Here is a 16,478-nt window from a genome sequence, read left to right on the forward strand (position 1 = left end):
CTAAATTAATGTGAACCAGTTAGAATTTTGCTAAAGAACCTTATATTTATGCTTCATAATCAATAGTCACATGATCAATCACCATTCATCCTAAATCATTGATAAGAAATGTTCATTTATTTTTAAAGCCAAATAAGATAATGACAACACATCACATACATGTATTATCACATCACTAGCATTATACTAAATGTATAGCATGTTGTAAATCTTTTTATTCCCCAAGCCCTCTCACAATTGCATTCAATGGGTGCATAAATGTTACACAAGACTTATTATTTTTTCACCCTCACATATTAACATATAGATCTAAAATAATTTGATATTAGGGAAATAAGACCTAGAAGGGTCTGTGTAATTAGTGATGTTATTCATTAGGTTTGGCCAATTTAATGATAGAAAAATACTCCTCAAACTTGGAAGGAAAAATTCTATAAAATGATGGTGAGACCTGCAATACTTTATCATGCAAAATATTGATCTATGTTTTAAAAATCAGACTGGCCTGGCTAGTTCACCATGAATCGATCGGTCAGCCAGTTTGGGCACTTATGAAAGCCGATTCGACTAAAATTGTTTGGGACCAGATCAAACCGACAGTCGACCCACTCGCTTGGCAAACCAGCTATGGTTTTTAAAAACCAGGATGTTGATCATTAAAAGAGAAGCATAAAATTAAGTGTTGCAGATATGAGGATGCTCAGGTGAACAAGTGGCATTCCATTAAGAGTTAGAATGTGAAATGAGCATATTCAAACAAAAGTTGGAGTTACTCTATTAACATAAACGATTAGAGACAATCGCTTTAGATAATTTGATGGCATAAAACATAAGCTATCTTATGACTCGATTAAAAGAGTAGATATATTAGATTTAACATATGTTAAAAAATATAACATATATAAAAAAAAGTAAGTTAAAAAATATTAAAAATCACCTTTTTATGAGATTTACATGAGAGTTTGATTCCTAATACAACACAATGAAGAAAAAAGAAATTCATCTAGCCTAGGATAAAGGCTTGATGGCCAATTTAGATAAAATATAGCTGAAATACATGAAAAAAAAAAAATTGTTTCTAATTTTCTATATAACTACTATGTGCCTTTAAATAAAGGAAATATACATAAATATAAAATCAGTACAAGGTTCTGATGAAGAACTGAAACCCATTCATTTCAGAAAAGCCATGAAACCATAGCATTCATGTGAATTTTTTTTTTTCTTTTTGAGATGAGCCATTTCCCCTTCACCTAAGGGAACCACTAAGGCCACTTCCCAATGTCAAAGAACTACATAATACAATTTATTCTGCACGCAAAAGAAGTACATAAACTATATAGATTATCCATTGGAACTATCAAAATCAGTCTCAGATAAACTGCTTCAGAAATTCTGTAGCTACTAAACGTCCTCTTGTGTTCACTGAGAGCCTCAGCTCACTGATCTCCTTGTCAATGTCCTGCAGTTCCACATTGAGATCATTAGATATTTAGTATGATTTGTCTTGAGAGATCTAAGGGAAATAAATGGTTACTGAATCTTTTTATGAAAAAACTACCACTAAATCAAAGGAAAAACATAGAGCCTCATAGAATAATCAGCTAAAGAACCATCGTGTAACTACAATGTGGGATTGACCACTTACTAGTTCCTAAATGTTTAAAACCATCAATTTTTTACTTGTAAAATTCTAAAAGAAGCGGTAATTGTTCGAAAAGTAAGCGTGCATAGTTAACATTTATGCAGTTCGATTTAGGCTTTCGTTTGGGACAGCTTTCTTATTGTTTCTTAAAGCTGCTTTTTAATACAAAATTAAAATTTATGTATTAAAAAACAGTATGAAAGTCGCCCCAAATGAAACTTTGATTGCCTGTTACGGCCAAAAACCAAATGAATTCAGCATTCAAGAATCACTTGAGGTTAATGAGAGTAGAAATAGCCTCGCACATCTCAAACAGTACTTATTTAATGCATCAAACTTTTAATGTTGGAGAGTTTAGTGGTAAAGAATATCTCTAGGATGGAAAACGATACTTGGCATGAATAAAAGGTTGAGCAACAATGCTCGGAGATGTTTGATGAGCAGCTAAACTATGAGAGCAAAACTCTACTGGTGCTTGGCAAACAAACTCTCAGGGGTGGAGAACAAGTGCAAAAGTGGGTTATTAGACTACTATGTATCCGCCCACCCGCCCGCCCGTCTATCTATCTAATAAAAAGTGGGTTATTAGAATCCTTTTTCACCGTTGTGCCATGTTAAAACTCTAATTCTTATTTAAATCTAATAAAAAAATGTGATTTCTAATATTTTCTAACCAAGAATTTTAGGTCTACCTCTACCTCTCTTAGCATAGGCCAAATCTAATATATCTATTCACCTAACCGAGCCATCAAAAAGTTAACATTTTATGTGACCAAACCATCTAAGGCAACTCTCTCTAATCTTATCTGCCACTAGTGCTACTCCAACCTTTTCACGTATATGCTCATTTTTGTATTGTCTCAACAAGTAAAATCACTTATCCACCTGAGCATCCTCATCTCTGCAACACTTAACTTGATTTTATTCTTCTCTAATGGACAACATTCTATGCATAAAACATTGCAGGTCTCACCACCATCTTATAGAATTTTCTCTTGAGTTTTAGGGGGTACATTTCTATCACACAACAGGCCCGATGCATTCCTCCACTTCAACCATCCAACTTGAATTCTACTAATAATATTCACATCTATTTCACCATCCACTAGATAACAGACCCGAGATATCTAAAACATATACTCTTATTAATAACTTGATAGCTCAAAGTCACAATACCCCTAGTAGATCTATTACTACTAAAACCTGGAGTGTAATTTTAGTTTAATTCAAGTTTACAAAACCCAAAACCCAGGTGGGCCTTGTACTCTAAGGTTGATCATCATAATTCAAGTTTACCTTCAACTCCCTCTCTAGTCTTATTCTTAAGAAGAATATGATCAGTAAAAAGCACACATTAGGGTCCAAATCTAATATATCTACTCACCTAACCGAGCCATCAAAAAGTTAACATTTTATGTGACCAAACCATCTAAGGCAACTCTCTCTAATCTTATCTGCCACTAGTGCTACTCCAACCTTTTCACGTATATGCTCATTTTTGTATTGTCTCAACAAGTAAAATCACTTATCCACCTGAGCATCCTCATCTCTGCAACACTTAACTTGATTTTATTCTTCTCTAATGGACAACATTCTATGCATAAAACATTGCAGGTCTCACCACCATCTTATAGAATTTTCTCTTGAGTTTTAGGGGGTACATTTCTATCACACAACAGGCCCGATGCATTCCTCCACTTCAACCATCCAACTTGAATTCTACTAATAATATTCACATCTATTTCACCATCCACTAGATAACAGACCCGAGATATCTAAAACATATACTCTTATTAATAACTTGATAGCTCAAAGTCACAATACCCCTAGTAGATCTATTACTACTAAAACCTGGAGTGTAATTTTAGTTTAATTCAAGTTTACAAAACCCAAAACCCAGGTGGGCCTTGTACTCTAAGGTTGATCATCATAATTCAAGTTTACCTTCAACTCCCTCTCTAGTCTTATTCTTAAGAAGAATATGATCAGTAAAAAGCACACATTAGGGTCCATCGTTTCCAAATGTTTAGAAAGAACATCCATGACTAAAGCAAAAATGATATGGGCTTAAAGTTGATTATTGATGTAATCCAACTGAAATAGAAAAATACTTTATCAAACCACCTTGTGTTTGAACACAAGTAATAACTCGCACATACATATCCTTAATGACCTTAGTATAAGCATTATTAACCTGTTTCTTTTCTAAAATTTTCCATAGCACTTCTCTTGGAACATTATCATAAGCTTTCTCTAAACCAATAAACATCATACGTAGATCCTCCTTATTATCTCTATACTTCTCCATCAAACCTCTCAATAAATGCATAGCTTCAATAGTATACCTGCCCAACATGAATCCAAATCGGTTTTGAGAAAACCTTTATGCCTACCTATGTTTGTAATTTTTAGTGACATGCAATAAGAAGAATTTTGATTATATCTAGAAGATCTTTATGTGCATGCCTTATTGGTGCATCTTGTAATCTTTAATGGCATACCTAAAGCACATGCTTCACAAACTTAGGCTGCTTGAGTAGAAGCAATGTTAAGCTGGACTGTGTCATTACGCATAGCTTCAAATGCTCTCTTTAAAGAGCACTTTTAGAAACCCTAGTTGCCAGTGTTGAAAATGCGACTTCTTAAATGAATTTGGATGCTTATGGGACAATGATGGTCCTTGGAAAATCATCACAAATTCCCACCAAACATTATTCTCTTGGTCAAATGGAGGTTGATGCAATTAATACATTGTTATACTTCTCAGTATTAATATGACTATTGGTGAATTCCAACAAATAGGATAAAGTCATTGGCTACTATAGAGTATAGAGTGAGTGCACATCTGATGATTCCTCTCTTAGACTATAGTGGGCTCCAAATTCTCATTTCCAACCTCCCTTTGAAACCTCATAATAAAATTTCTCAAGAACTTGCCCTGCTAATGCCTCATTTTTAATAAAGCATGGAAATTATTCTGAGGCTTCTAGGCACTTGCAAATTGAGTGATGAATTGCCTCTTAAATTTAGCAAATGAATGAAAACAAATGGGAGAACCACTTAAGTGGCAACTACTTGATAGTAAAGTATAGTCAAAATCTTATAATATCATTAATTTTCATTAGTAAAGTTGCTTACTTAAAGCAATGTGATATGAAAAATCTGTCATTCATATATACGAATCCACATGTGGGATCTTGAACTTTGTTGGAGGCTACACCTCAAGAATCTCCATAGAAAATATATTTTTCAGTTACGAACATCACTTCTTGGCCTTTTGAACTGGAGTTGCTTATGTACTACTTGCTGGGAAGTAAGTCTCATCCATTGCACGAATTGAAATCAATGTTTTCAGACTAGGTAGTTATTATGGGATGATAGAATCAAAGGATCCTTCTTCAATGCCTTCTACATGCAACGTGATCTTAGGAACATGTTCCAAGACTTCTTGAATCATTTAGTGATTACTTCTTCCAATTATTTGAGCTTCCTACTAAAAACGAAGCCATGGTTGTCCATTTCAACTAATATCACCCTTTCATACTGCCTCTACAAAGCTTGGCTTTCTATTCATTATCACCTCCTACGCTCATTGCAGCATAGAGTACAATATATCTAAATTTGTCCACAAAACGCTAAACCTTATAATGATGACTAAAAAATTTTTGAGGAGAGAGAAAAAGAAAATCTAGGTTGAGAAGCTCTACAATTTCATTAGACCAATGTTTAAAATTGCGTATTCGGGTATTGAGGCGTTTTCATTCGTGAGGCGAGGCATAAGCCTCAAGGCGTTTTGAGGCTAAGCCTCAAAGTCAAAAAATTGCGTAAACATAAAATGATAAATTTTGTATATATTAATGAGTGAATAATATAAAACATTAAAAACATAAGATATGAAGTGAAATCAAAATATCTCAATAATAAGACAACAATAAATATAGTTCAACTCAAAATTCTATCTTTTCCAAATCCCAGTATTTTTTTCATTAACATATAATTCCAATTTCCTAAAATAAATAGCAATGACATATCACATAAGAACTCATAAGTCATCAGCACTGTCATCACTAAGGGGTTCTTCATTTGAATCATCATTATGGTGAATTGCTCTCTCCCCTTCCTCTCTCCAATAGAGTCCAATGTCGGGCATTTACTTCAAGATTTATATAAGTTTTAATATATATAGCGTGAGGCGTAAGCCTCATGCAGTGAGGCGAGGCAGGCCTCAACCAAGTTGAGGCGCAAGCCTTATAAAAAAACTTGAGGCGTAAGCATCGAGGCGTTTTTTATTGGAATTGCGCAAAGGCGAGCCTCATATTGCGCAATTTTAAACCATTCATTAGACTGCCTAAAAGTACAAGACATGAGCAAACAATTGAATATGTTAGGCTCATCTTATGACCCCCTATTTATAGGCTAGGGATGAGGCACATCATTACAAGAAGGATACATGTGAGTTATACAAGAATAAATACATAATAATAATTGATACGGGCTTCTTTTAAAATAAACATATCTAACTTCTAGCTAAAAGAATACGTGGATAATACTTGTAAAGTTCCAAGTAAAGGGTGATTCCATGTGAAGTCGCATGCCGACTTCATTAAGGCCCGTTGAACATTGACAAATAGCTTTGGTGCTTGGGCGAGCAACCTAGGCAAATTTGGAACATGATGTTTTTGGGTGAATTTCCCAACTCAACCCTAGGGTTGAGAATGCTTCAACCGAGTAGCTCTGAACTCGGTTCATTGACTATTAAATGTTAATTGAACCTCGCATGGCAATAACTTGGTGTAAACATCCCACTATTCTCCGTGAATTTTTCACAAAAATAATGAAGAAAGCATATGGCTGGTATGCTGAGAAGCTTAATAACTCTTCACGTCAAAAAAAAGTTCTGATTGGTGAGTAAATAGGTTCCCCATAGAACAATGTAGTTAGAAATGCAATAAATGGTCAAACTATTTTTGTTTGTTAATTGCGCTAAGTTGGTGCTTGTAGAAACGCATAGTAACATTGTCATGTTTAAGTAAAATGAAAAAAGTAACGTTGAACATGTTGCAAGAAAGTAAACTAAAACATTTTTGTAATTAATTGTAGTGGAAAGAAGAACTTAAAATTATCCATAAGTAATACTAGCGGATTCTAAAGTTCTATAAAGAATGGACACGCAAATATTACGCAAGGCAAACAGCTTACTAGAGATGGTAAATATAAAAATGAAAAATAACAGTTTCCATGATAGATGCATCCATAGAATATAGTTGCCTTCTAGAGAAAGTTCTAAAATTTTCAAAGGGTTTCACTACAAAGCCCGAGAAGACTGAACAGTTTACCTCCAAAAATTGTACAATGAAATCAACAAGTCTATGCTTGTGCATGTCCTCGCAGTGGTAGTTTGTAATTAGAAAACTAATATCATAGCCCTGAAAAGAACAATTTTCATAAATGCTTTCCAACACAAATGTTTCTCAAGAATATACATGATCCATAAATTGCAAGATTTATTTAGCTGGCACACATTGACAGCAGAGAGAGAGAGAGAGAGAGAGAGAGAGAGAGAGAGAGGGTGGGTAATCAATGAAAACGGAGTAAGACAGCCATGAACTTGACTAAAACAATCATTATGTAGTGGTGCTCTATCATTAAAAAAAAAGTATAAGTTTATAAATTAGCAAATATTCAATTATAGAAACATGCTTCAACCTCAAATTAACAGCTACTTATGCTGGAAAAATCATACAATGTAAATTATTCACATACTTATTTTAATAGAGGTAACCACGCCCCTCACCAATCATTGGTTGAATTCCAATTATTTAGGCAGCATAAAAAAATATTTCTTCTACATTCTTTTGGTGCTAACTCTAGTTTGCAAAGATACTTTTCCAGTATAGACAAGTGACTTTTGTTCTGCCCTCATGTTTTTTGTCTTAATTCTTTCAAGGCATTCTCATTTTTTTGCCCCCGTGCTATCCAAATCACGCATGTCTGTATTGTAAAACTAGCCTCAATAGGTGCTAGTCCCATGATCTCTCTAAGAAAATCTTACCAATTCATCATTCCTAATTTTACATTAAATTTCATATGGGTATTATAAATTTTCCAAAATATTGGTTTTATTTTGATTTCTTTGATGTCTAACTATTGGATCTAACAAAGCTAGTTTTATTGCCCATTTACAAATTTTATATTTGAACATATTCTCTAATAACATCAAACAAAGGAGCCACTCTAAGAGCAAAAGCTTACCAAGGCCTTATTAAGAGTACCAAAAGTGAATTTTCTAGTGGTAAATTAAGCAATGAATAAAGGAATAACCAAAGATTCTCATAATTGAGGACTGTATATTCTATGTTGGAGGTTTCATATTGTGCAAGTTGATCTTTTAAAACATCCATCATCTTCAAATTATCCAAGGGTTTCATCGGTAATTCAAAAAAAAAAAGGTCTTTCCACAACCAATATTATTTAAAACATTAGTCTCTTGGTCCTTCATGTAATTTGTCCAATAACCAATATTAGGGCTCTATGTGGCATGCACATAAAGCATGGACCGAGCATTGATTGCAGCATAACATGATGCATAACTCTCTTTTCAAAGCAATGGTCATTGTGATACATCATGTGTAGCATGTTGACCAAACTTTGAGCATCATGCAACATGGCATTCAACATTTTGACCAAGCTTTGAAGACCATGCAGCACATCGCATAAAGTATTCTGCTCAACCTACATGGCATTGAATTTTGTATTTTTACTAAACATTCTCTTTGAATAGAGAAGCTTGGGAAGTTTTGTACTCAACTCATAATTCAACTTTAACTTCTTCATTGACAGCCAAAAAGTCAAAGCTATAAAATTCACAAAATTCTAGCAAAGTTTCCACATGACCTCTATGAAGAAGAGATACTAGGGTGACATTTGAACCTCATAATTAGGAATAGTCACAGGGGGGTCATTCATATAGAAAGCCAACAGTGCATACGCATCACTATCTCAACTAAAAAAGTTTAGGGACGATAATGAGTTGTGTTTCAACGGGGTGGCCTTAATTAAAAGCAAAGATTTCACCATCAAATTGAGCCTAATTTAAACCTAGTCAAAAGAAATTAATTTCAAGTGAATTTTTGAGCTAATTCAAGTCAGGCATATTAGGTTTTATTTTTTAATTACTAATCAAGATTATTATTATTATTATATGGTTTAAATATTTATACAGTTATATTATGATATATATATATATATATATATATATATAAGAGGGGTGTAAAAATAGGTTAATGGGTAAGGTTTAGGTCCAACTCGAAATTGACCCAAAATGAATCTAGTCTAGGAATAAAATGTCTCCCCACAAATAATCAGGAGCCCATTTGATCCTTTTCTCCATGAGAGAGAGAGAGAGTGTGTGTGTATATATATATATATATGGCATATGTTCTAAAAATGCAATTATATTTATATATATCACATATCAAGTTGATTTCAAGTTGAATCAAACTGATTTTAAGCAAATCATTTGTGATAGCAAATTGATTTTGAATGAACTCCAATTCGACCGATGTCAACTGCGTTTGAGTTTTATACATAATTATCAGCCCTTGTCGTAAATCTGGATCAAGGTTCATGTGCTATCACCAACAATAACGAGATAAAATATACTAAAGCCTCGCAAGAATTTATAGGAATTATTTCTGTTCATAAATTTCACCAATTTGTGACACATTAGGAACAAGCAGCTTCTAGTAAAAGCATTAATTTCAAGCATTAGGAGCAAGCAAAACAATTTTTTTCTAGGAAAAGTTTAAAAGTAAACTCAACCTTCTATTGTGCGGTCAACAGAACTACTAGAAAAAATTTATAACTGGAGATACCTGCACCGGTTTTCTTCTTAAAACTTGGAATGCTTCTGCTCTCATTGACAAAAATCTAAGAAACTTCTTTGCAAGTATGTTTTCCAGCTCATCTGCTTGCTTCACCTACATAGTTAAGAAAAAAATCATCCCATATTCCTCTTTTTTTTTTACTTATACTTTATTTTGTGATGAGGGCTGATTCAAGAGTAATTAAAAGTTAAATTTTATATTTTGTTTCCACTAAAAAGAAAAAGAAAAAGACCCAAACAGCACAGAATGTTTGCAAAATGTACTCAGAGGAGTTCAACAGCATCGCCATCAGTCTTCAACAACCAATTTTGTATAGACTGTATAAAAGCTTTCTAAATCCATACTTGTTGTGTGTGACATGAGATATTCGCTCAAGTTAAGGATGTCATTTTGCATAACCTCTAGACATTTGTTATCCAAAGCTTCTTATTGTAAGGGATTTCGACATAGATTTTAATGGTCCGTACCTAACATCCATTCTTAGCCTTTCTGGTTCAAAACTGAGGGAGATGGCGCTAAGGAAATAACCACCAATACAAGTCAACAAAAGAGAAGACAGAAACGGAAGTCTGTTATCACGTACAAAGAAAAGGAGCACAAAATATCTCTAATCAAATTTGGAATGAGCAAGCCAAAATACTTATAACAAATGTTTTCATAGAATGGGGTATTTTTGTAAAGGCATCAATTTACAGTTAAAATTGGAAGAAAATTCTCGTAAGTAATTTTCATGAGACATTACATGGTGCTAGCATATATTATAGGAATCATCAACCCTAAATTATTTGCTTGTGTAGGTAATAGTTTTTTATTTTGCATATGCATCCATTATTTTTTTTTTCAATTTCCATATGCATCACTCACATCCACCACCCTCGTTCTGCATGGCCAAGTCCACTCACTCACGTCTACAGCCCTCACGTTTCATTCGCACACGTTTGCCTATTCACAAGCACACGAGCACTCATCTTGTGTGTGGCTTTGGTCAAATGCATCCTGATCTCTGATGTCAATGCCTCATGCAAACAGTGTATGGACTATCTTGCACTCGTGCACCGATAGGATATTCAATGTTGATCCCTCTTGCACCTAGTTTTTTTTATTGTCTTCTTCTATTGTTTTTCCATTGTCTGTCAATGTTCGTTCTTCCTCTCACCTTCTAAATCATGCTTGTTCACTTTCATTGGCTCAGGATGGTGCTACAACTAGCATTCCAGCTTCTACTTTGGATACTTTTGCTCATTTACCGTTGTTATTCATTGAAGCTCACATCTTTCTCCCTCATTGCTTCTAGGATTTTGGATGAACCCTCATTTAGATTGCCACCTCTTATCCCAGTGGTTCCTTGTTTCCCAAAGGCTCCTCCTCTTGCTTCCTCTACTTTAGAACCTAAGCCTCCAGCTGCCATCTTCCTAGCTCCTTTACAAATGTTGTTGGTAGGTTGAATGATTCATGATTTCAATTCCCCACATCTAACAATTAATTCCCTTTATCTTTTTCATCAAGAAACAATATTACCTTCTCACAAGCATAAATCCACATAAACAGGCAAGTCTACTCTCATCTTCATTGAAGGGGAGATATCAAAACTTGCTTGGTCTCTCCATTTCTCTATTCTTAAGATATTTTCATTGGGCTGCCCGAACCTAGAGATTATCCTCAAATTTATGTCTAATTTGCATATAGTTGTTGACCATTATGTTAAGCCTTTCGACTCTCATCTTTTTATTATTGAACTTTCTACTACAATCAATGATTCTATTACACTTATTTCTAGATGTGTATGCTAAATGGTCATCCCATTTTAACTATTTTGAAAAATCACCTATCACTCCAATTTGGATTGCATTCCCACAACATTTTTATATATTTCTATTCAGTAGGTTATCAGGTAAGTAACAAGTACTGAGTATGGACAATCATCTTTTGCCACTTTGCGGATTAGTATATGGGTTAGGATAGCAAGATGGTTAATCAAATACAAGTTTAGGTATGCCTTATGGGATATGCAAGTCATCTATAAGCCCAATTGAAAACTATGATGTGCAAGTCATCTATAAGCTATAGCTTCTGCCAAGAACAAAGTTTAACTTACTCAAAAGTTTAATTACTAGTATGAAGATTTAAGTTATTATCATCATCATTAAGCCTATCCCAACTATTTGGGTGGGCTTTATGAAACCTTATTTTCCATTTGTTTTTTTAAGTGTTGCCTAAAATATTGAACATTTTCTTCGATGCTAACTTTTATCCACTCGGTCTAATGGTTGCTTTTCTTACTTTGTTATTATGTCCAAATCATCTTACTCATTGCTTCAATATTTAAGTCATGACTGCAACATTGTGATATAAGATCCACAGAAATCTGTTTACAATTGTAGGCCTGAATGCACATTGAAATGCAACTGTAGCAAAGACTTTCGTATTAAATTTGTGAGCAACTAAATAATAGTAACTTTCCCTTACCTTCACGCTTACACGGATAGAATTGATTGAAGTTTCAACTAGGCATTTTTCTGCCTCATTTCGACAAATCAAAACCTGTTATAATCACCAAGATCATACAATTTTTAAGTGTGAAGGTTATTTGTAAGTGATCATGTAATTCTACACTAGCTATTGGGATCTCCAAGAAGCCAAAAACAACAAATTATGAACAGAAAATTATAAGAATTAAGTTAAAAATAAATAATTGAGACCTCAACTAAGCAACTGTATGAAAATTTATGATACAAAAACTGGAAGCCTGCTGTGAACTAATTTAATATGGATCCTTCGTACAATGGAAAACTTGCATTGTCAGAATCAGTATACTAATAACCCCAAGGACATTGAAAAAAAAGCTTCCGTGGCTCATTTGTTCTTAGAAAAACCATATAGTGCATTCACTAGACAAAAACAACTTATTTTTCTAGATTTTATTAATTGTAATAAAATCTAGATTTTTTCTAGACTTTTCTTCATATATATTAATAGGTTAATATTACTTAAACCAAAAAAGTTTTCCGAGAAAAATCAGAACTTCTGAATTTAGTTCAGTTAAATTTGTACAAAAAATCAAAAGTGACAGTTTAGAATGCCTAAAGTATGACATAAGGAATAAATATTGGGGCATAAACTAGCAAATGGCTACATAAACAGTAAATTCTTTATTTGAGACACATTTAGTGAGGTCTTATTGTCCTATCATCTTCTAAATCATGTACCCCGAAAAAATTAGATTTTGCTCATCAACAAGCAACTAAATTAACTCCTTGAAAGGCCAACTTCCAAGGAGTACGCATCTGCCCATCAACAAAGAGAACATTTTTTTTTTCTTTCTTTCAGGAAAGATAACATAATTACTCTATACAAACAGGATTATATTAAATTAATAGAAAGTAATACACTATTTGAATGAACATAATGCGCCCCTGATTTTGGTCTGACAGAGCTCGCCGGAAAAGGTGTACTGAAAGATTGGTGCCATAGGGCAACTTCCCAAGAAAAAAACAAGAGAAAGAGGGAGTTTCTAGCATTTCTAAAATGAGAAAAAGGTGGCATGTCCAATAGAAAGCAATTGGCGATTCCCACTTGAAAACCAAAGTTATGTTTCCTATCAAAATAAATTTGTGAAAAGCCATAGATGAAGCATAAATATATAGATTTCACATTAAACCATAGATGAAGCATAAATAAATACATATAAAGTCATGGATGAAGCATACGCAGAAGAGTAAGAAAGCTCACTTACCGGATTCAATAGTAGCTCTGTGCTAGTCCTGAGAATTATAAAATGAAGATCATATTTGCACAGTGAATATTAAAATGTAATATGATAGTCTCATCAGATCAAATAACTATGACTGGATGCTGATTAACAAAAAAAATAAAGATAACTAAGCATTAAACTACTAGATAAGCCACACATGCGAAGGCTTAAACAGTTAAATAAAGTCCACCTGAAAGTTATATTCCGTTAAGAGTTATGCTTCCCATGTTACAGAACCTAACTAATTTTAGTGGGTGGCAGAAGAAGGGTTTACCTGCTGCGTGAATTCCCTGCCAATGCAGGGTCTAGGGAAGGTTAGAATACCAAATTTAGAAATGCATCAAAATCTACTAAAAATAAACACTTGAACATATGATGTGTGTCCAATCTAACCATAATTCACCAATATGAAAATTTGAATATACTTGAAATAGGCAACTGCAACAAAATTTTGCATATATGTGAGGTTTAAAACGCAAAACTTACTTTAGCTCAACTTCAGGTTTGTTATGTCTTTCAACTTCTTGGCAGGGAAAATTCTACAAATAAAATGATAAACAGGCTCAGCACTTACAGTCACTTCAAATTTCAAATAGTTGCTTTAAGAAGAGGCTATTAGTTAAACGATCAAGCAAAAAATTCAACGAACAAACAGACTGATAGAAAATTGCAGTTAGAACCAGACTTTATCAGCAAAACTGAAAGCATTAACATAATTGACATGGATTGACATCTAAAACCATAGTGTTTTAGCTGGTTTCAAGTTTCAGAATCCTACAAGAATGAAGCACAAAAGAGAATTAAACTTTAAGACAATTGCTAATTGCATCTTTATGCAACGAGAAGCATCATATAAATACTGTATAAAAGCTGTATGATAATTAATTATTAAATATAAAAACTGTATAAAAGCATCATATAACATTAAATTCAACTTCAAATCATTTCTTTCTTAGTTCCCTACTCATCTACATTTAATTTCAAAAAAATGCTGAAAAGTTGGCAATAACTAGAAAATCATCTATATTATCATCACTGCGGGGATCTTTATTTGAGTCGTCATTATAACAAATTGATCTCTCCTCTGTCTCATCCAATTAAGTCTAATACTTCACAATATACTTCTTCTTCATTTATTTCAGACATCATCCTCTTTCATAAATGTTTTCAATCAACATAAAGATGAAATTAATACTCCAAAATTTTAGGGGGTGGTGGGGTGCGGCTTTCAAGTGATATTTGACGGTGGCTTTGACGGTGGTGGCTGTGGCAAAGGCGACGAGCTGGAGGTTGAGGCATTTGAGAGGAAGTTGCTATGACTTGGGGGTGCACAAAGTGTGATTTGTTCGGGGCTTTACTTTAGGATTTATGTAAGTATATATATATATATATATATATATGGTGAGGCATAAGCCTAACGCCAGTTAGGCAAGACGCGCCTCAAAGCGGGCCTCAACTAAGTTGAGGCGCAAGCCTCATTAAAAAACTTGAGGCATTTTTCACTGGAATTGCGCAAAGGCGGGCCTCAAGGCAAGCCTCATATTGCGCAATTTTAAATAATGCAAAGCACAATGCGATGTGCTGAAGTTCTTTTTTGCTTTAATGCGCAAATTGCAAAGCAAAGCCCTCTTTTAATAATTAGGGCGTTCATGACTTATATATCATATACACTATTATTATGTGCATACAATAATTATTGAACTAACCAAAATTAAACTACATAAGAAAATATTTTTTTAGCAAATATAATGATATGTTCAATAGCAATTATTACAACTATTCAAAATAAAATAATAATTAAAGAAATAAATAATAAAATGAAATAAGAATACTTAAAAAATAAGAATAAACTCGTGAGATTAAATGCTAGCTAGAGACCTAGAGATGGAGGCAATATGAAGCGAAAGATATTATGACGATAAGGTAACGAGAAATATTCTTGAGAAAAAGTTTGTGAGCAAAAAACTACTAGCACTAACAATAAGAACTAGTGAAAAACATCTAAAAACTAGCATGAGAGTGAGCATGAAGAGAAGAACCATGAAGAAGAGACTAGCTCCAAAAAAAAAAAAGAATGGAGAACCAATGGTAATAACTCAATAAATACAAGAAAAATTGAGATAAATCAAACGATTGTGTCTAGCTATTGTGGCAAATGTTAAATAGAACCACAAAATATGAACAAAGATTTTGCTTTGAATAGGAGCCTAGCCAATAAAGCTAATGACGCAAAATTGTGAAGCAATGCAACATGTGTGCTTTTTAGCAAGCTTACACTTCATAGGCAAGTGATGCACAAGGCTAGCGCATTGATTCACTTTGCTCCTAAGGCTCACTTTGAAGTATGCTTTTAACAGCACTGCTTTGGAAATGCTTTGACATTGTGAAGCATGCTTATAGAGATGTCCATGCCTTTTTAAATTAAAATAAGTTAGACATGGCCTAGAAACGACCCAAAAAATTCTTATATTAGATTTAAGGGGATTCATAGTGATCATCACAAGAATCTTAAAGTTCACAATTATGGGGCTCACATGGTGTAAAACACTCTTTGATCTAAGTGAGGGTAAATCAATCATTGATCAATCCAACACACCCCTGAGAGATTGTGATGCTCCAAATTTCTTCATCTTAAGAAAGCCCGTCGCATATTCTTCCAACTTCTAGAGGCCACATTGATCATTTTTTTACACCATTATAAGAGCAAAGATGATGGGACCATCTGATGTGGAATCTTTATCAACAAAATTTCCCGATGCCAAGATTGGTCATAGTACTAGCTATATACATAAGACATTGGATCAATTTTACTCCTATTATCTGCACACTTTGGCATTAAGTAAAAAATTCAATCAAACCTCCTTCCTGCTACCTTGATCACTTTTAAATTGTTAACTTAACTGTTGGAGGTTTCTCGTAGGGACTACAGCCAAATAGAGAAGTTAACAGGACACTTAGTCATCAATGTTACTTTATGACATCATAGAGAACAGGAATAAGTGGGTTGCCAAATCACCCTTATACCCACAAATAACTCAGCTCCAAAGTTTTAAAAGGCGAAATCGGGAATCGAGTCGTTTTGGCTAAGCGAGGCGAGGCGTAAGCCTCGAGGCGGATCGAGGCGTAAGCCTAAAAAATGATAAAAATAAAGTAATTAACAGTGTCGAGCATGTACCGCTCGGTACCGAGCATGTAC

At 33.9% G+C, this 16,478-nt stretch overlaps 1 protein-coding gene across 1 annotated transcript in view; it reads right to left on the reverse strand.

Annotated features, from left to right (window-relative positions):
- Positions 1 to 1,106: 1,106 nt before the first annotated feature.
- The window catches only part of LOC110094353 (actin-related protein 2/3 complex subunit 4), a 17,173-nt gene continuing 1,801 nt past the window's right edge, over positions 1,107 to 16,478 (reverse strand). The window contains exons 3-8 of the mRNA XM_020819572.2: positions 13,769 to 13,821; positions 13,265 to 13,292; positions 11,998 to 12,072; positions 9,520 to 9,624; positions 6,982 to 7,071; positions 1,107 to 1,462 (exon numbers count right to left, since the gene is read on the reverse strand). Of these exons, the coding sequence (XP_020675231.1) occupies positions 1,373 to 1,462; positions 6,982 to 7,071; positions 9,520 to 9,624; positions 11,998 to 12,072; positions 13,265 to 13,292; positions 13,769 to 13,821 (441 nt within the window). The 3' untranslated portion in view covers positions 1,107 to 1,372. The remainder of the gene's footprint in view (positions 1,463 to 6,981; positions 7,072 to 9,519; positions 9,625 to 11,997; positions 12,073 to 13,264; positions 13,293 to 13,768; positions 13,822 to 16,478) is intronic.

This window comes from Dendrobium catenatum, unplaced genomic scaffold (genome assembly GCF_001605985.2).
Source record: "Dendrobium catenatum unplaced genomic scaffold, ASM160598v2 fragScaff_scaffold_743, whole genome shotgun sequence".
Lineage (NCBI taxonomy): Eukaryota > Viridiplantae > Streptophyta > Magnoliopsida > Asparagales > Orchidaceae > Dendrobium > Dendrobium catenatum.